Source organism: Castor canadensis, chromosome 2 (assembly GCF_047511655.1).
Source record: "Castor canadensis chromosome 2, mCasCan1.hap1v2, whole genome shotgun sequence".
In the NCBI taxonomy this organism is placed as follows: Eukaryota; Metazoa; Chordata; class Mammalia; order Rodentia; family Castoridae; genus Castor; species Castor canadensis.
In genome coordinates, this window is record NC_133387.1 from 68,391,250 (window position 1) to 68,417,723 (window position 26,474).

General features: G+C 34.4%; 1 protein-coding gene across 8 annotated transcripts in view; it reads right to left on the reverse strand.

Moving 5' to 3' along the window:
• The window catches only part of Cog5 (component of oligomeric golgi complex 5), a 330,870-nt gene that overhangs the window by 54,637 nt on the left and 249,759 nt on the right, over positions 1-26,474 (reverse strand). For all 8 annotated transcript variants that reach the window (XR_012445204.1, XM_074064981.1, XM_020156084.2 and 5 more), the window contains 2 exons: positions 8,848-8,958; positions 7,264-7,326 (listed from right to left, as the gene is read on the reverse strand). Coding sequence is in view for 7 of the 8 variants with exons in the window: in XM_074064981.1 (XP_073921082.1) it covers positions 7,264-7,326; positions 8,848-8,958 (174 nt within the window). In the remaining variant the exon portion in view is untranslated. The remainder of the gene's footprint in view (positions 1-7,263; positions 7,327-8,847; positions 8,959-26,474) is intronic.

A 26,474-nucleotide genomic window follows, 5' to 3' on the forward strand; every position in this document is an offset into this window, starting at 1 on the left:
TGACTGATGATTTATCAGAAAGCAAGGAGGCCAGAAAACAGTGGGATCACATTTTTAAAATGCTAAAAGAAAAGCAACTCTCAAACCTCTAATTCTACTTCCAGCACCCAATAGTCTTTCAAACTGAAGGTGAAATAAAAATATTTATGGGAAAAGAAAATTAGGGGATTTGGTTCACATTACATTAAAAGAAATGATAGACTAAAGAAAAATGATACTGTAAGGGAACTGGGATATTGAGGAACAAATATACAGCACAGGAAGACATAAAAATATGGGTCATAAGAACATTTTTTCTAACTTTAAATACATATGATTTTTAAAAGCAAATATTATAGCATGCAGATATAAGCATATTTCTATAATTGCAAGTTTTCTATAATTTTTCGGGGGGCACTGGGGGCTGAACCCAGGGCCTCAATCACCTAAAGCGAGTATTATACCACTGAGCTATATCCCCAACTAAGGCTTCTATAATTTTATGTCAATGATACAATAGTAACTCTAAGAAGATAATGAAAAGTTAAGGATGTATAGATGTGGCAATCCAGAGAGGAACCATAAAGAAAAATAAATCTTGCAAATAGTTGTCATTAAAAATTCAATAAATAAAACAAAATTCTGAAAAACATTCAATCATCCAAAAGAAGGCACAAAAGGGAAGAGAAAGGTAAGGAAAAAACAGAGGGGTGTAACAACAACAACAAAACATAAAACTATACATCTAAATAAAACCTTGTTAATACTCCGATTAAAAGGCAGGATTATCAGAACAGACAAAAGAACAAGACCCAACTATATACTGTGTATAAAAGATGCACTTCAAGAGTAAAGACACATAGAGCTGCAGATATAGTTCAGTGGTAGTGCCTCTGCTTAAAATGCATGAGACCCTGGGTTTGATCCTCAGCCCCAAAAAGAAAAAATATGAAGACACAGAGAAGTTCAAACTAAACGGATAAAAGATGATCCATGAAAACATTAAGTTTCAAAGGCTGGAGTAACTAAGCTAAATATTATATAAAACAGAACGCAGGGCAGTAAGTATTAACAAAGCTAAAGGGTGATGTTTCATAATAATAAAAAGTAACTGACCTTCAACAACAGAATGAGTGGGGCTGGTAGAGTTGCTCAAGCAGTAGAGTGCCTGCCTAGCAAGCATAAGGCCCTAAGTTCAAACCCTTGAACCACCAAAACAAAAACCAAAACAAAAAAAACCTAACCAAAACTAGCAACTAGTAATTAAGGCAACAAGAAAAGTCCGAATTATAGAGAGAAATAAGCAAGTTCCTGCACTTAATATTCCAAACTAAATGAAGATACAAGTACAACATATCAAAATTACAATGCTTTTAAGGAAGTTTACAACTTTAGATGTTCATTTTTTGGGGGAAAAAAGGTATAAAACCAATGGTGTAATTCTCAAAAAATCTTTTTAAAAAGAAAAAAAATCAACATAAAGAAATAAAGATACAAACAAAAATTAATGAAGTAGAAAACAAACAACAGAGAAAATAAAGCCAAAAGTTGTTTCTTTAAAAAGGTCAACAAAGTTGATAATACCCTAGCTAGATTAGTCAGGGGAAAAAAAAATACAGATCAATATCAAAAATGAAAAAGAAGCTATTGCTGTAGGTCCTAGGACATTAAAGATAGTAAGTGAATATTATGCATATTATTCTGACAAATTAGAAGCAGAAAAAGTACCTTGAAAGTCACAAAGTATCAAGTTTACTTTAAGAAGAGAACACGTGAATGGCCCATCATCATCTGTTAAACTATTAAGTTTATAGTTACAACCTTCCTACAAAGAAAACTACACCCCAGATAGCTTCGCTAAAGAATGCTATTGAACATTTAGGAGTAAAACAATACAAATTCTACAAAAACTCTTCCAGAAGATAGAACACACTTCTAAACTCATTTATTGAGGCCAATACTAACTTGATAACAAAACCAGATAAAATAACACAAAAAAACTACATACTAATACGCTTTATGAAGAGAGATGCAAGCATCCTTAACAAAAATTAAGTAAATCAAACCCAAGAATATATAAAAAGGGTAATATATCAAGACCAAGATTGGCATGATATGTGCAGTAAATTACTGCAATGTACTTTATTAACAGAATAAAGGAGTAAAACTACGCAATTATTTCCACAGATATAAAAACTATTTGGTGCAACACCATGTATAACTAGAGAGTGCTAGTAAATTAGGAGTAGAAGGTAATTTGCTAAATCTAATAAGGACTATTAAAAAAAAAAACCAACAACAACAAAAAACCCTGCTACTAATATTGCATCATGAACAACGTCCACTCTCTCAGTTCTATTCAATGCTAGACTAGAGGTCCTGGTCAGTGAAACAGGACATGGGAAAGCAGTCATAAAGATCAAAACAGAAAAAAATATAAAACTACCTCAATTTGTGTAAGTTATGGTTCACACAGAAAACTTTACAGCTTAGGGAACTATGAAACAGGAACAGAAGAGAGCATCTTGGGGGAATGTCTTCATGTCAAGGACACGTAGAGAAAAATAACCACCACAGGAAAGAAACACAGGAGATTAGATTATATTTCATATATGCTTTACAAAAAGAAGTCTGTTATACGTCTCAGAAAGATTTACCTAAAATAGACAAGATTATAAAAATATTGGAGCCTCAACAATCTGGAATATTACTTTATTTAGAACATCAAACCCACACAGTAAGAGAGAAGAGAAGCACTGCCACATATAAATTTAGTGGCACAACACTACCTCTGTAAACAGTGGATCAGAATTATGGGTGAAGTTGTTTACTTGCCACTTACAGCCACAGTAGCTATAATGAAATGACTCTAAATGTATCCTCAATAACGAAGGGCAATTTGTGATATATTAGTCACGATGATGAACCTCAAGCCTAAAATAATGCTTAATTTTGGATAAGATCTCAGTCTTTCTATATGTACACACTTCAACACTGTGTGTGTGTGTTATTGCTGTTACTTCTGATTTTATTATTCAATTTCTTTTTTTCTACTGAAGTAGTCTTTGCTGGCTGAGAAGCCTGGCCTCCCAAGAACAGAGTAAGGTGGAGCTGATTATTGTTGGAAGTGGGTGGGTTGAAGGCCTGTGGCAAGGGGAGAAAGATTTCATTTTGATAAAAACATTAATATAATCTTGATTTTTTAAACAAGTAAAACAGTATATTTAATGTTTTCTCTGTAAAGTAATAGAAGCATACAGATTTTTTATTCTTAGACTATACTTATTTATGTATTACAACATTCTAGTCCTAATTTATTTATTTATTTAATCCATATGTGCATACAATGTTTAGGTCATTTCTCTCCCCTTCCTCCACATCCTCCCTTACACTCCCCTTGCCCCTCCTCCCCATACCTGGCAGAAACTAATTTGCCCTTATCTCTAATTTTGTTGAAGAGACAGTATAAGCAATAGTAGGAAGGACCAAGGGTTTTTACTAGTTGAGATAAGGATAGCTATACAGGGAGTTGACTCGCATTGATTTCCTGTGCATGTGTGTTACCTTCTAGGTTAATTCTTCTTGATCTAACCTTTTCTCTAGTTCCCAGTCCCCTTCTCCTATTGGCCTCAGTTGCTTTAAAGTATCTGCTTTAGTTTCTCTGCATTGAGGGCAACAAATGCTATCTAGTTTTTTAGGTGTCTTACCTATCGTCATATCTCCCTGTGTGCTCTCGCTTTTATCATGTGATCAACGTCCAATCCCCTTATTGTGTTTGCCTTTGATCTAATGTCCGCATATGAGGGAGAACATACGATTTTTGGTCTTTTGGGCCAGGCTAACCTCACTCAGAATGATGTTCTCCAATTCCATCCATTTACCAGCGAATGATAACATTTCGTTCTTCTTTTAAAATTCCATTGTGTATAAACACCACATTTTTCTAGTCCTAATTTAAAGTGATTTGATACTACCTAGTTTTACAAAATTTAAGGTTCCCTTTAAATCATACACTTTTTTTTTTTGCTTAATAAGTTGCAATGGTTTTTATAAGACTAAACTAAAAAAGCAAAACAAAACTGTATCACTGGGTCTGCTAACATAAGTAATGAAGTCTTTAACTGGCAGGGCTACTGCAGGAGGGCACTGATTTATTGCTAGTCTTCTTCCATTCAGTTCTCAAAGACAAAACTGGCAATGCCTCAGCAAACTTGCAGCACTGAGACACATGTGGCATTGTTCCTACAGCAAACCTTGGGAGTGAGGACCACAGCCCATTATCAAGGCGTGTTCCCTACATTGGCTTTAACCCCAAGCCCAAGTGAACAAAATTAAGAATAATCTTGGGCTGAGCATGATTACTCACATAAGTAGTCCCTGCTATACGGAAGGCATGTATTAGGAGGACCATAGATCCAGGCAAATGCTGGCAAAAAAGTCAGTGAGACATCATCCCAACCAACAAGCCAGATGTGGTAGTATGTGACTATAATTCCACCTACTGGGAGGCATACATAGGTAGAAAGATCATGGTCTGAGGCTGGCCTGGGCAAAACCCTGAGATCTTACCTTAAAAAAAAAAAAAAAAAAACGTCAATAGTGTGGTTCAAGTGCAAGACCCTGAGTTCAAATTCCAATACTGCCAGAAAATAATCTTTTTTGGATATTAAAAATATAGATTCAGAAAATTTATCCTAAGTTCAATTAGTCTCCAAGGACTTTCCACATTTAACTTTTCCAGATCTTTTTTATCACCAGGGAAAGTGAGTAAGCACTCAGTCTTAACCTACAGAATGGACTGTTCAAACTACAGACTCTAACTGTTAGGGACTCAAAAAATAAATCAGCCAGATGCTCCCAGGACGTTTTAAAAATGAACAGAGTAGCCTCCTAACTACTAAGGAGGAAGAGATCAGGAGGATCATGTTTCGAAGCTAGTCCAAGCAAATAGTCTGCAAGATCCTATCTTGAAAATACTCAGTACAAAAAAAGAGTTGGTGGAGTGGCTCAAGTGGTAGAGCGCCTGAGTTCAAGTTCCAGTACTGCCAAAAAAGGTAACAGAACAGTGTAGGAAATAGAGTGTGTCACAAAAAAGGGTTTTATGAAGCTTTTATGTCAACTATAGAAATAGGTAGAGGCATATTCTCCATATATGTCATTTCATATGTGTGCTTATATTTATAAATGCTTATGAATTATGTATGGGGTCATAAAGTAAAACAACTTCCTATTTGCAAAGTAATCAAAAAACATTGGCTGGCTAGCACTAGAAGACAGTGGGGAAATGTGGAACTATAGAAGAGTATTTGCTCCCTTCTTTAAATTTAAAAACCTTTATGTTTGTTATACTGGCCCAATCTTAACGTATGATTATCATCATTAGTAAATTTGATAACTCTTACTAAACGTTTATTTTATTATGGAATATTTCATGATATTTAATCACAATGATATGAACACATTGGGGAAAACAAGTGGGGCCAGAAAAACATCCAAGTATACCTTTCCTATGCTGGGAGAAGATGGGCTGTCTCTTCTCATCCTTAATAAATCAAATCCATTCTTCTGCCTACTAAATTCCCATCCATATGACCTATGGACAGTATTTGGTCTCAAAAATTTTCCCTCCCTTTTAGGATTTGTGACATAATACTCAATTTCCCTCCTCTTTCTGACTGCTCTCTGTATCCTCTTTACTTTCTCAATGTGTTTCTCTTCTCCTTGAGATTTATTTATAACCTTCATACCCCCTCCCCATACCTTTTCAACTCTTCCTTAGTGGCCTAAATCCAATCCAATAGTTTGCATTACTACCTGTGTAGGAATAATGTACCATTTTATAGATGTAGTAACTGAGGCAAGAGAGAGCTTATTAACTGGTTAAGAAGTTGAGACGGGATTCATATGTAGGCAATTTGGCTCCAGAATCTCTGCTATATTCTTTAGTTAGGTACTAAATAAAATTTAGTAAAAGAAGGGATGAATGAATTACAGTGGCAAGGTACAGTAGGCACAATTCTTTTGCATGAGTGAGATCTGGATTTACCAGCTACATGATCTTGGGCAACTTATTATTTCTAAAATGTATAAAATAGGCATTTATAAGTTGAAGGGTTACTGAAATATTTTAATACAAGCCTGTGCATGTGTCTGGCAAATAGAGGTGCTAAATAAGGGTATCTATTACTATTATAAGAATTATTTGGTTGTTTTTTAAGAGTTACCTACTGTCAACTACATATGGCTTTGAATCTTACATCAGTATTTTTTATTAAATTTTCAAAGTACTAGAAAAGGAATATATTTGTTAGTATATTTTAAAAATGGGAATATATATGTGAACCCAAGATAATGATGAAGGAGAAGGAAGAAGGAAGAAGTAAAGCAGGAAGGAAGGACAGAGGGAAGGAGGGAAGGAGGGAAGGAGGGAGGGAGAGGAGGAGGAGGAGAAGGAGAAAGACGAGGAGGAAGAGAAGGAGAAAGACGAGGAGGAGGAGAAGGAGAAAGACAAGGAGGAGGAGAAGACAACAACAAGGAGGACATGTGTGAAAAAGGGGGATTATCTGGGAATATCAGTGGGCAGAAGAGGAAAGGAGAGGGTACTGGAGGTGAAGAGGACAGAGGTGGAACTAATGGAATATAATAGATGGAGTGAACTTGTTCAAAGTATACAATGTGCTATGGAAATATCAGGATGACACCCCACCCCCATTGTACTATTAATGTATGGTAATTTTAAAATTCCAGGAAAAAAAACACTAAAAAAATGGGAATATACCCTGATTTTATACCTTACAGATACATTTAATGTAAGGTTCCTCAGCTCTGACATTACTGTTATTTTGTTGTTGGGCTGGCTGTCCTTTCATTGCACAATGGGTAGCAGCACCTTAACTCCACTCACTAGATGTCAGTAGCATCCCACCCCTAGTCATGACAACCCAAAATGTCTCTAGATACCATCAAATGTCCCCTAGGTGACAAACCACCTGATAGAGAACCAATGCTTCGCTAGGACAATACTAGGAAATACTTGAAAACACTTCTTTGTATGCAATTATTATAAGTACAGCACAATCTGTAGATACTAAAGGGGTCTATTTTTAAATTCTACAAAATATAAACACATATGTATCCTCTCTCTTTAGGACAGTTATCAACATGCTACTTTTAGTCTCTATGGAGGATTCTGAATTAACTTTAAAACATAACATCTACTATTCAGCTAACAATTCTAAAACCATTTTGATGCACAGAGTTAAAGATTAAATTAAATTCATTTACCTTTAGGGCTGAAGTTATAGTTTGCTCAGCTGCTGATGGGAATGAACTCTGACTGGAAACCACCTAGAACAAGGTTTTGATTCAATTGTAGTTTTGTCTAAGTCATTTATTTTTGTTAAAACTAATTTTGATCATAACATGCCAAAGCTGTTTCCACAGCTGTATTAAAATATTATCATTATTCCCAGAACAACAATAATAAAGGCATAAAATTCATGACAATAATAAAATAAATTACCTCTATTTTATAATAATGTCATGTATGACTTAACACTCACTAGAAGAAAACTACTTTCATATATAAAGTAAGTACATATCTCAAATAACTGAAACATTAAGAATACTAGAAACTCACTTTCCTTCATTCACTTAAATTTTAATTATGACGTTTTCACTTGAAAAGGTGAAAGTAAAGCTATATTTACTTATTTCTTTTAAAATACTTTGCTTTAGGCTGACACTTAATTTTAACAAGTTTTTAAATATGTCAGGTATTTCCATTTTTACAAATCAATGCAAAATATCAACAAAGACATTAATTCAGGCTAAATAAATAGTACAATTTTCCCTTGCTTATGTGCTTTAAAGTAATGATTAAAGGAACACTGGTACATCGTTAAATGTTTTTAATAAGATTATTTTCTAAAATTTACCAGTTAACTCTTCAAAATAAGTCTTTGTTTAGTATGTGAAGTACATATTTTCAAAATCCTTAACTGATAAAAGAATTTGTTAAAATTTAAGTAAACAAGTCATTTATAATTATCCTAAAATATAATCTAGTGTATTTTATGACTTAGAGAATAAACTACTCAAAAGTCATAGACAAAGCTAAAGCACTGCTTTCTTAATAATGAAGAATGTTGTTCACCTTCATCAAAATGGAGTTGTTGCTTTGTATATGTGACTTCTGCATTCATTAATTCATTCAATTGTGGATCAAAAATTTGCACCTCTACTGAACATGTAACTTCTTTATCTTGTTATTGTTCCCTGAACTATTCAGCATGAGCATATACACAGCATTTATGTTGTATTTGGTATTATAAATAGAGATGATTTAACATACACAGGAGGACATCCATAGGTAATATGCACCTACTATGGTATTTTATATGAGAGACACGAGCAGCTGTAGATTTTGGTATCCATGGAGTATAGATGGAGTTTCCTGGAACTAATTCCTAAATGATAATGAAGGCTGACTGTATAAAGAGGCAAAAAACTGAAGGTTTAGCTGTTTCTTTTAAATACTTTAGTAGAAAAGTAAGCAGAACTAAAAGTATGAAACATAAATGACTTACCCTTAAATAACTTGTTTAATAAACCTGATTAACTCGAAGGTCTACATTTCATGTGTTTTTAAACCAAATATACAGACAAAAAGCACACAAATAACAAAGGCCAGGGTCAAAGACTGTTTAAAAAGAGCTCCAGCTAATTTTACAATCATGGTGTTTTCAATGTGTTCTTTTCCAAAAAACTAAGTAATAATTCATAAACTGTCTAAATTTGAGGCGAAAAGAAAGAACCTGAACCTGAAATTAAGTCAGACAATCTAATTAAAATGAAAATAAAGGTTACCTTTGATAGTGAAACGTGCAACTTATACAGTGAATTCACTACTGCCACATTTCTTTTCTGTCCTTCAGTAAGAGGCCCAATCACCTGACTTGCATCTCCTTGTGTAGAGAGCTGAAAGAATTCAACACAAAAAGTTACTATCAAAATGACAGTATGTGTATATTTTTTTCTTCGACTGGAAGTCCATCCCCCCACATATGTACATATGAATGGTGGAGTGATATTAGAAACGTTCTATTCCTAGCCTTTATTTTCTAAATGAATGAGATTTTAGGGAATACCTTTTATTAATCTATATCTATTCTAGTTCAAGCTTAAGAAAAAAAATCCACATATCAACCATTCCCTTGCTGATCCCATTTTAATTTAATCCTTCATAACATTATTTAAAGGCAAATTAAACATGACTAGGACACAGTCATGAATAAGTCAGCCTGATATGAGTTGAAACTAAGTACTTTTCTATTGTTATAGTACGCTAAATAAACTATAAGAAAAAGAAATGCTACTTTTTTCTACTTTTTGATAAATATATAAATTTTCAAAATTAAGTTCAACATCATCTTTTCAATTCCTATTTGTAATAAAATAGACATTTAAAAAATCAATAATTTCAACTTGATAATGTATTTAACTTTGCTAAAGTTATACTCTATGGTGGTGGTTATTAAGTCAACATATGACTTTCTGATACCAGGTTAAATAACTTCATTTTATTTTGACCTGCCTCACACACAAAGATAGTTACCAACTTGCAATGAATTGTGTTCTAAAACAGTCACTGAGTAGGTGGTCTGAAAAAAATCTTATTTTTAACAATGTTAAAAAAATAACTGACACTCAGAAGAGTCCACAAATCCAACTTAATGTATAATGTAGTGACATAATTAATAGAAGCTCCAAGCTCCCAAGAGAAAGCAAATGATGGGCTTTGTACAGTGGTCAGGGTAGGGAAAGGCTCCTGAATAAGGCACATGGAATCTAAAATGGCAATGATTGGTGGTATCACTGATTATAGCATACTTTGGGGGCTAGATGCTGAATATATATCTGACTATAATGGCATTTAAAAGTTATGAGCGTGCCAGGTAGAGTGGTACAAGCTTGTACTCCCCATTACTCAGAAGGCTGAGGCAGGAGGAACACTTGAGCCCAAGAGTTCAAGGCCAGTCTGGGCAACACAGGAATAACCATTATACAAAAAAAAAAAAAAAAAAAAAAAGCTATGAGCACAAACTGTACAATTTCTTTTTCTATGTGTGTGGTATTGGGGTCTAAACGCAGGGCTGCATACTTGCTGGGCAGGCACTCTACCACTTGAACCACATGTGAACCCTGCAAATTTCTTATTTTTAAATTTTTTATCAATAAAATATTTTTAATGCCTATAACTTCTTGTATATATAAATTGCAAAACATTCGCCTGTATATGCAAAAGTATATTCTCTTGCAGGTCAATGCACCAGAACACAAGCTAAGCTATGTAAAAGGTTTTCATTACACTTGATTTGTCCAGTATGTAAAAGACATGATGGATTTAATAACTCCAAAGAAATCTATATTCCACTTTTAATCATACACTAAACACTTGAATATTTTATCACATCCACTCACAAAATAAATAGTGTAATTAGCACACTGAAAATAAAACAACCAGTCTCCATATACTTATTTTCTTTCCAAAAATGTATTAGTCTTCTGCTATTCTTGGAGAAAATCTTGAGAATTATTTAAAAATGAAATTCTGAATTCCCATAGGCTTTCTTTTTTTTGTTAATAGCTTTTGAACTTTCTCATGGCATACATGTAAGGTTACCTGTGACATGTGGTACCTGGCCTCCAAATGGATACACTTGCATTTATAGTTTAGAGAAAATACAAAGACAAGTTCTGAAAGTAGCCTTACAAGAAAGTACCCTTTGCTTTGATATTGCAACATCAGAAGCAAGTAGGACTGTGCAATCAGAGCTATGAGTTTAATGAAAACTACTTTCCTTACACATAATTTGTGTTAGAGAATGACACACCCAAGATCATGTAACATTATAATTGAGGAATAACTTTACTACATTCATGAATTAGTATCACCCAATAAAATGCACATGTTCAAATACTGAATTAAGAAAATACTGAAAATCAAAACAGTACAGAATACATTAAAGCACTGAATTTGTAAGCCTTGATAAAATAACAGCTTATTCCAGTTTCTTCAAAGGCTTGTTAACTTTTTAGAGTGGTTAGGAAGAAGAACAAAATGGAAGACAGGATTTAGAAACAAGGCCAACATTAATTTAAAAGACTAATAACTTTTCTTTTTTGTTTTTAAATAAGCCACAGAAGTATACTTTTTATAATACTGATGTAAATTAGCATCTATTATAGAAGACACATACTCAGAAGAAACAGACATTACAAACCGATTCTTGCTACCATGTTCTAGAACTTGAATCTAGCATAATGGTTCCTTTCAGTACAAACAACTGTAGTATATCATTAAATGCTAGCAAACTTTAAATCACCAGTAATCTTTTGGCTATGAGAAGCACTTGATTGTAACTGCAGATTTCAGAGTCTGAATATTAAAAAAAATTCAATATTTCTCAAAAATATTATCTAAGAAAACTATTTGAAGGGAAGAAAAGCACATATATGGTGACAAAAAAATAATGTTCTAAACCTATTTTATTAAATGGATTATAATACTCCCTTAAATCAATATCAATGAAGCTATTTGAGATGGGTGAGAGGAAGTCAGTAGGATTTTTTACCACCAGTGTAAAAGATCTTTGTGTAGAGTTATGGGGTCTATATACCTTTCATGGTTTTCAGCTTTAAAATTAAATCCTCCTGTACAATTTTTAAAATACAATCTCCCTTGGTTCCCTCAAGATTTTCTCCAATTTTGAAGGACTAACAAATGGGAAAGAGAAATAATTTTTATCTTATTCCAATTTATTCAAGTACTTATAAAAATAGTTTGATTTCAACATATGTGTTCTATATTTAATGAAGAGAAAGACTTACTGGTAAAAAGGGGTGAGATTTTATTAGAATAATAAAATATATGGGAGGTTTACAAGTATAGAAGCCCACTTTACATTTATTAGAAAGTTATAATCAGAGTGGTTAAGTATTAACAAATGTTGGTCAGGATATGGAGAAAATGAACTGTCCCATACATTGCTAGTAGGAATGTAAAATGGAGGAACTTTGGAAATAGTCTAGTAGTTCCTGGAAGGTAAACACAGACTGACCATGACACAGTAATTTGACTCCTAATTATATGCACGAGAATTAAAAAAAAAAAAAGACATTCACACAGAAATACGCACATAAATGTTTTCAGCAGCATTGTTCATAAGAACCAAAAAATGGAAACAATCTATCAACCAACTGACAAATGAATTAGTAAAATGTAGAATATCCATACAACTAACAATATGGCAATAAAATGGAACAAAGTTCTGATACATGCTATTAAAATGGAACAAAGTTCTGATACATGCTACAACATGAATTTTGAAAACATTATTATAATTGAAAGAAGCTAGTCACAAAAGGCCACATTTTAAATAATTACATTTATATGAAATATCCAGACTAGGAATATCCATAGAAGCAAAGTAGGCAGCAAATGCAATGAAGTAGGGGATAAATGGGTACAAGGCTTCTTGAGGGGTGATGAGATGAGGTGAAGCTGAATGCAAATACATCAAAACTCATTTCATTGTATATTTTAATGGGTAAATTATTAGAGAGAGAGAGAGAAAGAGAGAGAGATGATCCTTCCAATCCCTTGGTTTCACTTCAGTTCTTTGTTCTATTCTTCACTGATCTTAATTCTCTGCTCTAATTCATATACCTTCCATGGTCATATCCTATTTCTCTTTTTAATTTTTTTAGCATATAATAGTTTTACAGGGGATACATTATGACATTTACCTATGTGCTTACAATGCATCTTGTTAAATTTACCCTATCTCCACTGTATCATCACTTTCCCCCTCTCCAATGGGGAATTCCCAACTGCATTTTAGCAGCTCCTCTTTCTAGAAAAACTCTGAAGTTGTTTAAGCTTATTTCCCATCCTCTCTTAAAACCATTCCATTTAAACTAATATCACCATCTACCAAAATAGCTCCTGTCAAAGGCACCAAAGACTTCTACACTGATAAACTGGGTGGTCTTTTTTACATCCAACCAGTAACTGGATACAGTTAATCACTCTTCTTCAAACAGTTTTCTTCAGTTGACTTCTACACAGTACTCTCTCAGTTCTCCACACTTAGCCATTCCTTCCAGCTATACTTCTCTTTACTGGTTCCTCCCCATTGTCCCAATCTTTTTTCTCTTCTATGTACATCTCTTCCCAAGATGATTGCTTTAAATATACCGAAGTCAGCACCACTGACATTCTAAACCATGTAATTATTTGAAGTGAAGGGCTGTCCTATGCACTGTAGGATGTTTAGCAGAATTCTTTCCCCACCCCCACATAACTGACAATCAAAAATATCTGCAGACAATACAAAATTTCCTGAGGAGGGCAGAAGGGGACAGAAAATCACTCCTGTTTAAAAAGCAATGAAATACTGAAGACCTTCAGTCTAATTCTCCTGTGAACTCTGAATGTACATACCTCAGTGCTTATTCAACTCCTCTATTTAGTACTTCAAACTCAGTATGTCTAAAGCCAAATTCTTGATTCTGATCTCCCTGCATCCCCCAGCTATTCTTCTCAACAATGTCTCTTATCTTAGTAAATGGCATCCCCACTTTCTGCATCTTGGGTCAACAGCACTGGAGCCATCTTGACTTTTTCTTGTACTTTGTATCTCCGATATTCCTGATGCTATGCTTTTATCACTGAAACCTATGTTTACCTTAATACTTTTGTACATAGTATTATTATTTCAAATTAGGCTTAGAGTTAACCAAAAAAATCACCCTACTGAATTTATGTAGTTCATTTTTCTGATACTAGGTATAAAAATTTATACTGTTTCCTACATATTACCATTTGTTTCACTTTTAATTCATTCTAGCATTCCTTTCAAAACTATTTTGAAACCTTATTCTTTCAATGATTGTATACCACATCCAGATTTGTGTCATCTGCATGTTTTAAACACAGTATCTACATTTTTCTCCAATTCATCAATGAAAATGTTGCATAAGATGAAACTGAAGGCATACTTTTTCTCCATGATGAAAATGAACAATCAGAACTATCACACATTGAGTAAATCAGTTGGCAAACCCATTTAATTTCCTTACTGTCCAGCTTGCATATTTCCATAATGACCACAAGCTAACATGCAATATTTTCAATTACTTTGCTGAAATCTAGATATAACATCTTTACAATATTCTCTTAACATGCCCATCTAGTGACCCTGAAAAAAAATGAAACAAAGTTTGCATAGCACGTGCTATTACTAAAAGGTGTTCAAGTTCCAGTATTTTGCAAATGACAAACAGAAATCAGGAGCTCACAAAAATGGAAAGGGTTTTAAAATATAACTAGCCTTGGATCTAGGCAGGACCACATTCAGAAACAACTGGGAAAAATATTTTAAAAGCATTCCAGAGGCAATTTCAAAGATAGCCATGCTGCTATTACACAGTGGTTCTTGAAAAGTTTTTAAAAATTTTTTCTTACATGTGTTTTTATAAACATTAAAATACACAATTTATTTTCCTATGATTTTTATGGTGAACACTTTCAAAAATACAGAAAAGTTAAAAGAAGTGTAAAAATGAACACTCCACATACTGCTAACCTGAATTCCACAATTAACATTTTATAATACTTGCTTTATTTTATATATTCATTCCTCTATTGTGTGTGTGCATTTGTTTGCACACAATTTGTTGGTTGGTTTGTTTGTTTTAGGTTTTTCTGAGACAGGGTCTTGCTAGGTAAACCCAGGTTTGCTAAGCTTGCTATATAGCTCAGGCTGGCCTCAAACTCATGATACTCCTGCTTCTGACTTCTGAGGGTTGGAATTACCGGAATGGACCAACCATGCTAGACACCCATTTTATATTTTTGATGCACCTCAAAATAACTTGCAGACATCAGTATACTTACTCCCTTTGACTTTACCCCATTGACTAATTGTGCAAATTGTATAACTTCATATAAAGTTTTCTTTTTTAATGTGTATGTAAAGCATCTGTCACTTTGCAAAATGTTTTTGGCATTCATACATTTGCTCTTTTTTATTGTTATCACTTTCCACTGTATGTACTTATCAGTTTGTTTCATCTATTCTCCTGTTGTTCCAGGTATCTGCAGTAGAATGAATACTATACTTAGGAGTCTAAAGAGATTTATCTCTGCCACTTGCTAGTCTTGTGACTTGTAGACTCAACTTCTCAGTTGTAACATGGCACTAATGATTAAGTTTAGACTAAAGTATGCTGCTTACACTATAAAATGTCTCAGCAAGATTAAGATATTACCAGTTTCAGCTTCAGACAAATCTGTCTTACTCTTATTTTCTACTTACTTATCTTTTGCTTGGGTCCTTTCCCCTACCATCCATCCTAAGTAGGAATAAAACCTCTTACTTAGGGTCTATCTCAGTATTGGCTAGGCCCATGGGCATAGACCAAGATTTAGGAATCAGAGCCAAACCCCACTGAAGCCATTTGAAGTTAAAGAGTGGGTTTGCTCCATTTAGGCTATGGCAATAAAGCATCTTGCATAGAGTAGGCATTCCACTTCAGAATCCTCCACTTGAGTTGTTTCCTTCCTTAAAATTCACTTTTTACTAATTTACATACATGTTCTATATGATGTCATAAAGTAGAAGATGCTTTTTACTATCTACTGAATGACTGAAGGGCCAGACTAATGGTTGATTTTTCAAAATCCAACTTATTTGAGATGAGTAAATTTGGACCAATGTGTAAAAACATAGCATTGCATATGAAGAATTGGGAGCAATAAGAAATCCAGCATTCTAAAGTGCGGGAAGTGCATCTCCAGGAAAACGATATATGTTATACCAGGTCATGGTCTGGAAAGTTGTTAGAAACCAAGAGTTGCATTTGAGGGTTGGTTTTTGAGACAGTGTCCCACCACGTTGCCAGGCTTGTCTTTCTTGAATTCATAATCCTCTTGCTTCTGCCTCCCCAGGGCTGGTATTACAAGTGTATATCACCAGGCCCAACTGCATTTGAGTTTTAAAGAAAACACACACACACACAGAATGAAATCTAAAGTGCCAAGCAAATCCTCTTTTTTTTTTTTTTTTGGGTGGGACAGGGGTTTAAACTCAGGGCCTCATGCTTGCTAGGCAGGTGCTCTACTGCTTGAGCCACTCTGCCAGCCCATACTAATCCTTAAATAATAATTATAGTAGTACCTATATACACAACAATATATATTATTTTTTAAATTAATTTGAAAAAAAGCATTTAAAAAATCTATTTGTGTACATTTGCTCACTAGAATGAACTCAATAAACTGATAAATTATTTCCTTAATATTAATGTTTTATATAATTGTCAATTTGCAGATGAAATGAATAAGATATCTCTAATCATCACCCTTGAAGACTGAAAGTAAAAAATAAAATCTGACAATGCAAGAGAGGAGTTGGCTGACAACTCTAAATTTCTATACAGAATATGTGAAAAAATGTGGGGAGAGTTACAAAGCTGACTCAGAAAAATGTTAAAAAGGAACAAAACCAAGAAAACACATTACAGACTAGTTACAAATTACAAAAGGGTAAGTGACTTTCTAGATATTATGGAAATTACATAGGGTCTAGATATCAATTATTTCCATTACTGTTAAGGAAATACCATGACTGTAAGATAAATTCTTTATATGTGCATTTAGTCATAATTCTTTGAATTATTTCTCTATAAGCACATTTAAACTATATGCAAAAAAAGACTATTAGAATTTCATAGATTTACAGAAGCAGAACAATGTGAAATGCATACTAACCCACAATGCTTTCCTAAAGAAAATGAGTATATATTTTAATACTCAAAACAGATTTTTGTTGGTGGTGGTGGTATTGGGGAGGTTGAAATGGACTTCAAACTTGCTAGGCAGGTTCTCTGTCACTTGAGCCTCATCTCCAACTCTTTTTGCTTTGGCTATTTTTGAGACACGTTCTTACTTTTTGGCTGGGCCTGCCTAAACCCTGATCCTCCTATTTTGTGTTTCCCACCATAGCTGAGATGACAGGTGTGTGCCACCATGCCCAGCTTTTTCTGTTAAGATGGAGAGTCATGAACTTTTTTTTGCCTGGAATGGCCTAGAACCATGATCCTCCAGATTTCAGCCTCCCACAGATCTGGTACAACAAGTATGTGCCACTGCACCCAACTATTGGTTGAGATGGGGAAGGGGATTTTTCAAACTTTCTACCCAGGCCAGACTTGAACCACAATACTCCTATCTCACTTTTCAAGTAGCTAAAATTCTAGCCATGAGCCACAACACACAGCTTCAAATCAAATATTTGACTAGGGTTTGAACTAGGGCTTCACACTTGCAAAGCAGGCATTCTACCACTTGAGCCACACCTCCAATCCATTTTGCTCTGGTTTTCTTGGAGATGGGGGTGTCTCATAAACTATTTGCCCAGGTTGACCTCAAACTATGATTCTCTTGACCTCAGATCCCCAAGTAGCTGGATTATAAGCCATTGGCGCTTAACTGAAAGACGTTCTGATGAACCTTTAGTTATAGTTGTATCTATAGTTAGTCATTTTTCTGAAAGCATTAAGCATGTTTAAATAATTACCAAAGTAATTTAAAATGTGAAATTTCTATTAAGACATATTCTTTTGAACTAATACATGCTTTCCATCCAATATTGAGATTCATACTAGAAAATGTATACACAAAAAAGCAAAGCACTCTTAGTATATACTGAGCTTGTCCCATCTTTGATAATGAATATCATGACTAGTACAGTATGTACTGATTTGGAAAAATCCCCAAGATATATTACAGGTTATTTAGTAGTCTCACCTGTAAGTTAAATAAATATGCAAAAAAATGCTGTTTTATAGTTTCTCTTTTTTTTCCTGGAAGGTCTCATAAGAAACTGTTAACATATGACTGTGGAGAATGTGACTTAGGATATGGAGAGACAACTTTTGTTTATCAGACACATTTCCAAATCAGCACATATACACCTATACTAGACTACAAAGTACTTCTTTTACTAATTTATAATCAAGCTCTCAATCAGTACTTTCTGTGGATGTATGAAAGAAAGCAAGGGGATCTGAAGTCCCCAGAGCTCAAAATTCCTTGTCATTATTGTTTAATCGTTGAAGGTTAATTAGCTTGATTACAGTTAAAAACTCAATTCAATTTCCCAACTAAATTGAGTTCTTAGGAAAGATAGTGTTTACATATGTTAGGAATTAACAAAAGTGAAAACAAGAAGTCTGTATTCAAGAAAATAAAGAAGAAATTATTTCTTATACACATACACTTTTGTTTGGTTATTCTTTCCAAACTTACCAAACATATAACATATTATATTTAATTTGATAAATTTATTTTTGGAAGTTCTTGTGTGTCTAAACTTGAGAAATGTGGCTGTTGGGTAAAATAAGAAAAGAAAAGGCATTTTTACATTTCAGTTCTTGATCTGTGCCCTGTTTTAGGTTTTTATTCTAAGATTAATTTACTAAATCTAAGAGAGTCACCAGATATACTTTCCTCACTGCTCTCCAGTAATTTTTGTCACATAGTAAGTGACTGTGTATGTGTGGGGGTTCTTTCAATGTTCTACTTATCTATACTTGTGCTAATATAGTGTCACCATCTTTAATGTAGCTTTATAATGAGTCTGTCTCATAGAGCAAATAAATCTTCCTACAAAAAGTGTCTTGGTTATTCCTGACATTTTGCATTTCCACAGAAATCTTAGAATTAACTTATTAATTACTGTAACAGATAAACTTACTGTAATTATATCAAACCTACATATCAATTTCACAAGAACTGACATCTTTATAACACTGAGACATCTAATATGTGAATAGTATATATACTGTCATTTAATTCTTAATTTCTCTCAATAATGATTAATAGTTTTCAGTGTATAATTTTGCCTATATTTTGACAAATAATTCTTAAGAATTTGGTATTTTTTGCTGCCATTATACTGTTGTTAAAAATAACCTTATAACTGGTAAGCAGCAATTGCAGTGTTTTGGTATACCTTATGCATGATGATTTTTTAAAGTCATTTATAATTCTAAAACAAGCTTTTGGTTTCATTGAGTTTCTGTTTTCAACCTGACTGATTTCTATTCTCAGCTTTATTATTCCTTCTTTGTACCTGTTGTGGTTTGATTTGCTCTCTTTTTTAAAAATTTTTTTCAGTACCCAGAATCAAACCCAGAGGCTTGCACATGCTAGATAAGTGCTGGATCACTGAACTACAACCCCAGCTTCTCTTTGTGTGTTTAGGCGGAAAATTAAGATAATTGATTTGAGACCTCCTTCCTCCCCTGAACACAAGCATTTAATGCAGTGAACTTCACCGAGTTGCCTGTATCCTAAAATGTTGGTATGCTATATATTCATTTTTTATCTAGATCAAAATATTTTTAAATTTCCATCTTTTCAATGACCCTGAGGCACATAATCCTTTCAGAGCCCCTCATCTACAGTGCAAGTTGGACAATGAAGTTGAGACTCCATCACCCTGATTCTTGAATGAATGACTGTTGACTGTTAGTGAATCCTAGCTTCCCTTTGTCCCTTGCTGACTATCTCTAAGTAATAAATTCATTTTCTGTAACTTGTGTGTATGTGTGTGTTCTGCTTCACTGGACTCAGAGATAAGCTGGAAACCAGTACACAGTAAACTTGCTTCACAGTTTAGCAAGATGAAATTATTTCCAGAGATTGGTTGCATAACAATGTGAATATACCAAACACTACTAAACTGTACTATTAAAAATAGTTAAGGTGATAATACGTTTTGTGATGGGAGTCTCACTTTGCTGACTAGGAAGACCTCAAACTCGTAGGTTCAAGCAATCCTCCTGCCTCGGCCTCCCAAGTAGCTGGGACTATAGGCATGTAATACTGCACCCAGCTAAACAGTACATTTTATTCTGCATGTGTTTTACCAAAATTAATTTTTTTCAAATGGGTTCATTTTATGGTATATAAATTATATCTCAATAAAGTTTAAAAATTTTTTTTCTTTGACCCATAGTCATTTAAAAACGTGCTGCTTCATTTCCAACTATTTGGAGGATTTTCCAGATCTCTTTCAGTTATTTAGGAGTCACAGACCTCTATGAAATCTGCTGGAGCATTTCTCAGAAAAGATTTACATAGCATTTTTATAATTTCCTGAGGTTCACAGATCCCCTGAAACTCATTCACTGATCTGCTCAACAATTCATATCATAAGATACTGAAAAATGCTAAGAAGAGTATTAAAGGAAGGGAGAAAGAGGATTGTTTTGATTCCCAACAAAACTTTCCTTATGCCACCATCTGTTGTTCAGATGTCTCAGGAAGCACTCTAAACTAGCACCATCTCTTACTAGTGAGTTAAGTGAAATTAGCTGCCCCCAATATGCAATGTGTCTGATACAATAAAGGATCATCAAAGACAATAGCTTTTAAGATGTAAATGAGCTCTTTTATACTCAAAAGCCTCCTAACAATTTTTAAAAGTTAGTGTTTGCTAGTCCTGTGTCTCTCTCAGTTTGCTCCTGGTATCTGGTAGGTTTATAGCTGCCCTTCACTCCTGCTTCCCTACCTTCTTCCACTGCAGTTCTCAATTCAGAACTATACCTATTGCTGGTAACTGAGAAAAACCCAGTTGCACTGGGGTGCTGCTGATCCAATTCCTGAGCAAGTTTTGATTCTGTACCATTTGCAAGGCAATCTTGCCTCATGCAACATCAAGCTGATACCTACAGTATTTACTGTCCTAGGCAGTAAATGCAGGTTGTTTGGTTTTTTTTAGATCTTCCTGGTGAATTTGGTTATACCTTTATTATTATGTGTATGTGTAAGTCTGAGGATGCTTGGGAGGAGTGTGCCCTAAGTGAATCGTGGGTTCATTCTGGCTAAATACCATCTAGAAAAGCTGAATTAACATTTAAAAACTCTTCTTGCAGGTCATGATGGTGCATGCCTTTATAGACGCTCTTGGGAGGCTGAGGCAGGAGGATGAAGAGCTCAAGGCTGGTGATGGCTACATAGTGATGGAAATTCAAGGCTATTCAAGGCTTGTCTGGACTTATAGTGAGACCTTGTCACAAAAAAAATTTTTAAAAATCTTCTTGATGGTATCAAAGTAACATTGTAACACAGTAGTGAAAAATTATGGGGCAAAAACCAGTTGGCTATGAAGCTAGAGTCAAATGGCATAAAATGTAAACAAACACACTTAGGAGTCAAGTAGGAAAAGAAAAGCTCATATGCCCTTCATTTTGTTATTGCCATGTATACTACTTAAAGTAAAAACACTGAAGTAGCACTTGGATTCAAGTAGTCAAATGGCACAAAACTTAAAACAAATACACTGTTAGTATTCAAGTAGGAAAAGTTCATGAGCTCTCTATTTTGTTGTCTCCATATTTCTAAATTGACTTTGGGAAAGATAGCATAATCAGCCCCAATTCTTCACCTCTATTTGCATCCACATTTTTTGCTATTAATTTTTTGCACTGGATGAGCTGTTTTGATAAATCAGATTTAGGATGTTACTTTCTCTTCTATGCCTCTGCCTTTACCATGAGGTCAAATCCAGGAAAATCTGCTGCTAGATTAAAGACATGCAGAACAGTCTTTACTGTGGTTAAGGTATTTAGATCAGCTGCATCTTAACTATGGTTAAGGTATTTAGATCAGCTGCAAGCCAGCCAGCTATGTGAGCAAACCCAGTCAAGAGCACAAAGCATTGTATGCACATATGAATAAAAAAAAAAAAAAAAAAAAAAAAGAGCACAAGGCTATGTGGCTTGCTCTGCTTCTGACCTGAAAAGCCTAGGCAAGAAACACATGCCGCACACGGTTTGTAGTTGTCTGTTACAAAGCATTCTTGTGGCAACAGAGAACTAATATAAACTTTATTTTATTTTTTTAAGATGGATATCCCACTTTGTTGCCCATGCTGGTCTTAAACTTGTGGGCTCAAGTGATCGTCCTCCTCAGTCTCCCAAGTAGCAGGGACTAATGTGTATTACCATACCTGCTGAGAACTTTGAATTTTTTTACCTTCTCCTAAAACTATTTTGTAATGAGAAAAAAACATTATTTGTCATTGTTCTTTGTCATCAGTTGAGCCCTACTGACTTTTAGAGAAGGCTGACAGTCCATCTACTATTGACCTAGAACAGCTTCCAGAAAATCAAGCTCTTATTAGTCTAGAAAGCTATCTTAAAGGAAGGAAGGAAGGAAGTTGTGGCTCTAAAACAGTCTAAATAAGAATAGCGGTAGAAAGGAATGGAAGACTGTACAAAGGATCAAGAGGATAGTTAACCTAAAGGGATTGGTGTGTTAGTATTATAGCTAAGGTGCATTTGGCATAACAGATTCTACTGATATGTTTCATCTGCTTGCACATAAAAACTCTTCCAAGTGATTTCATATTTTGTTTGATTTTTTTTCTTTATTTGAATGTGAACAACATAAATCATTAGCATATAATATCACATGGAGTGGTATCCATGTAGATGACATTAAAATCTCCATTATTCCAGGCATGGTGGCTCTAGCCTATAATCATAGCTACTTCAGAAGCGAAGATCAAGAAGATCATGGTTTGAGGCCAACTTGGGCAAAAAGTTCACGAGACCCCATCTTAATCAATGGCTTGACATGGTGGTGTGTGCCTGACATTATCAGGTACACAGGGAAGCACAAATAGGAGGATCATGGTCCAGGCAAACCAGGGCATAAAGATCCTGTCTCAAAAATAACTGTGGAGAGCAGAGTATGAGAAGCCTATGAGAACTAGACATGAGCACAGCTATGTCAAATAATCTGCAGGCTGAGATGGGCACAGCCCCCAGCTACAAAAGGGAGAAAATGTAGCACAGTTGCTTTGCATAAGAACAAGGAGCTAGGTTCCCCCTATTCCCAATAACTACAAGGTCACACTGCCCTATCCCACTTCCTTGTTTGCAGCTGTATATAATAACTCACTGGAGGTGGTGGAGGCTGTTGTGTGTCTCCACCAGAGCACCCAGCCCACCTGATCCCAGCTTTTTGCTTGTTTGTCTTTTGTCCATTCTCAATCTCCTGTGGCAATTAGCTTCCTAGGATGAGATCATGCAGGTCCTGAGAAATAACCATCACAAAAAAGGCTGGTGGTGGAATGGCTCTAGTAGTAAAGCACCTGCTTAGCAAGTGTGAGGCCTTGAGCTCAACCCCCAGTACTGCCACATAAATAAATAATAAATGTACAATATCCATTAAATAATCCTTTTAAAACTTAAAAGATTAAAACTCTTATGTCTGTACATCATTTAAATAATGCACATGTAGGTTTTATCCATTAAGGAAATGTCAAGTTTCTAAGTTACTTATGAAACTGAACAAAGAATAAAGTATATATTTACAAAGCCTTAAAACAAAACCCTAGTGTGTAGAACTATTGACTTCACATATTGCTACTGACCTGCACTGAAATAGAAACCTTCTATTAAATGTCATTCCTGTTATAATTTCAAATTATTTGCAACCTAATTATATCAATCTACTTTTCACAGTTCATAACATTTGACATTTACATTGAAAGTTAAATGTGATTCCCTGAAACCATCATACGTAATACTTATTGCTGGAAAATACCTAATAATTCACTTTTTAAAAGGAATACTTATGAGTGTATTTGCCTATAATCTGTTCATCACAAAAGTTTAGAATTCTATAAATTATAAAGATACCATAATAGTTCCCTTTTATGCTGATATCTGAATTTCTTTTTATCACACAGAGGATAAGGAAAAACATTGACTCAAACTTTCTACTAAAAGGAATGATATATACACCTACAGATGTGTGTCCATGTATTTCTTGTCTCCTCTTCTTCCTCTCCTCTCCCTCTCCTTCTTGTTTCCTCCCCCTTGCCCCCTTTTCCTCCTCCCTCTTCTCTCTCTCTGGTATTAGGGATGGAACCAAGGGTCTTACATATGGCTAAGGCAGGTGCTTACCACTGAGCGACTATCCCCAACCCATACGTGTATATTTTGAGCACAAAATTCTACTTAGTAAATTGATTATAACTTCACAGTTGCTGTCAAGGCAAATGCATAAGAATTTTTAAATGAAGAGATTCTAAAACAGCACTGATTTCATCTTTACAAAAAGAGTACCTACATGACACATTGTAAAAAATATGTATTAAGACGTGTAAATACTATTGCTTAGAACTCACATGAGAAATCAACTCTAAATCCATGATATTTTAAAATTAAATTATCATCTCACTATGTATTAAAAACACAGAGGTTAAACTATGACACAAGGAAAATATATTATGAATATATTAAAATAGTTGATATAGATCTTTATGTCATAGTGTAAGAGAATAAACAAATCACAGAACAATATATATAGTAGAATCTCAATTTTCTAAAATGAAAAGGATGTTAAGTTTGAATCCAAGATACAAGTCAGAAAAGGAACAGTATTAAAGCTTAAAGTCTAGTCTGGGCGTGCATGTTAGCTGCAACCCTTGCTTACTGGCATTCTAACTTTAAGCAGTATTATTGGTCATGCTACTACTTTTCTTGGACTCAATTTCCACATTTTATGATGGTAGACATTAATACTTCCACTTCACAACTGTGAAATAAATGATTTCACTGTCAGTGCTTAACAATAATAATTGTTCTGTGACCATACTCTCTACCTTTAAAAGTGGGTAATTTTAGGGCTGATGGAGTGGCTCAAGTGGTAGAGCACCAGCTTAGCAAGCCCAAGGCCCTGAGTTCAAACCTCAGCACCACCAAAAGTTAAAAAAAATATACAAAACAAAACAAAAAAAGATAATTACAGCACTTGGGAGGCAAAGGCAAGAGGATTACAAGTTTGAAGTCAGCCTGGGCTACACAGCAAGAGTCTGTCCCAAAAACAAAACAACAAAACAAAATAAACAACAACAACAATAAAATGGATTCTCAAATTCCATTTCAGATTCTGAAAAAAAGGATTTAAGGATTCGTTCTTATACAGATTTAGGATATGGTTAACGCATGCCTTTGATGATTCATAACAAAAAAACCTTAGGGAAAAAATACACATGTAATGATAAAAATAATTACCAATTTATTATTATAAGCATATAAGTATACTTTACATAAAGTTATTTGTTTCACTCTAGTATACCGCAGAACATTAAAAATCACCTTGAAAATCCCTCTTGTGAGCCTTTTTCTAATGTAAATTAAAGCTGCAATTAAGTATGTTAAAATGTTTCGGTAGCCAAGAAACTTCCAGCCTTTAGGGAAATGAATTTATGATTCTGGAAAACTGCTCATTCTACATTTCATGTTGTATTTTTAAGTCACCCTTTCTGAAAGCATGCTTGTTTTTACATTTCTAGTTTTCCTTTATTTCACTACTTGAACATTCCATTAATGATCTGATTCTGTCACTTTTTAACCTGTGGAATACAGGCTTTAATTTTTCAAATATAAAAAGAATCTCCTATTTAAAGATCCAGCTTTTATTCCAAATCTGAATATTTCCATTTATACACAGCATATTCTACTTAAAAATCTGTTTCTAAACTTTCTTCAACTAAAAACTGAGTAGTATTTGGCTATTTTCCTTTCAGTTTTTTTAGTAAAACTATTCTAAAAGAATAGGAATGTGGGAAAATCAAAGAAGAAAATATGTCAAATTAAAAAAACAGTAGAGGAGCAATAAGGGAAATGCAAATTAAAACCACACTAAGATTCCACCTCACCCCTGTTAGAATTGCCATCATTAGCAACACCACCACCAACAGGTGTTGTCGAGGATGCGGGGGGGAAAAAGGAACCCTCTTACACTGTTGGTGGGAATGTAAACTAGTACAACCACTCTGGAAAAAAATTTGGAGGCTACTTAAAAAGCTAAACATTGATCTACCAGATGATCAAACAATACCACTCTTGGGGATACACCCAAAAGAATGTGACACAGGTTACTCCACAGGCACCTGCACATTCATGTTTATTGCAGCACTTATTCACAATAGCTAAGTTATGGAAACAGCCAAGATGCCCCACTACTGACAAATGGATTAAGAAAATGTGGTATTTTTACACAATGGAATTTTATGCAGCCATCAAGAAGAACGAAATGTTACCATTCGCAGGTAAATGGATGGAACTGGAAAACATCATTCTGAGTGAGGTTAGCCTGGCCCAAAAGACCAAAAATTGTATGTTCTCCCTCATATGCGGACATCAGATCAAGGGCAAACACAACAAGGGGATTAGACTTTGATCACATGATAAAGCGAGAACATACAAGGAAGGTATGAGGATAGGTAAGACACCCAAAAAACTAGATAACATTTGTTGCCCCCAATGCAGAGAAACTAAAGCAGATACTTTAAAGCAACTGAGACCAATAGGAGAAGATGACCAGGAACTAGAGAAAAGGT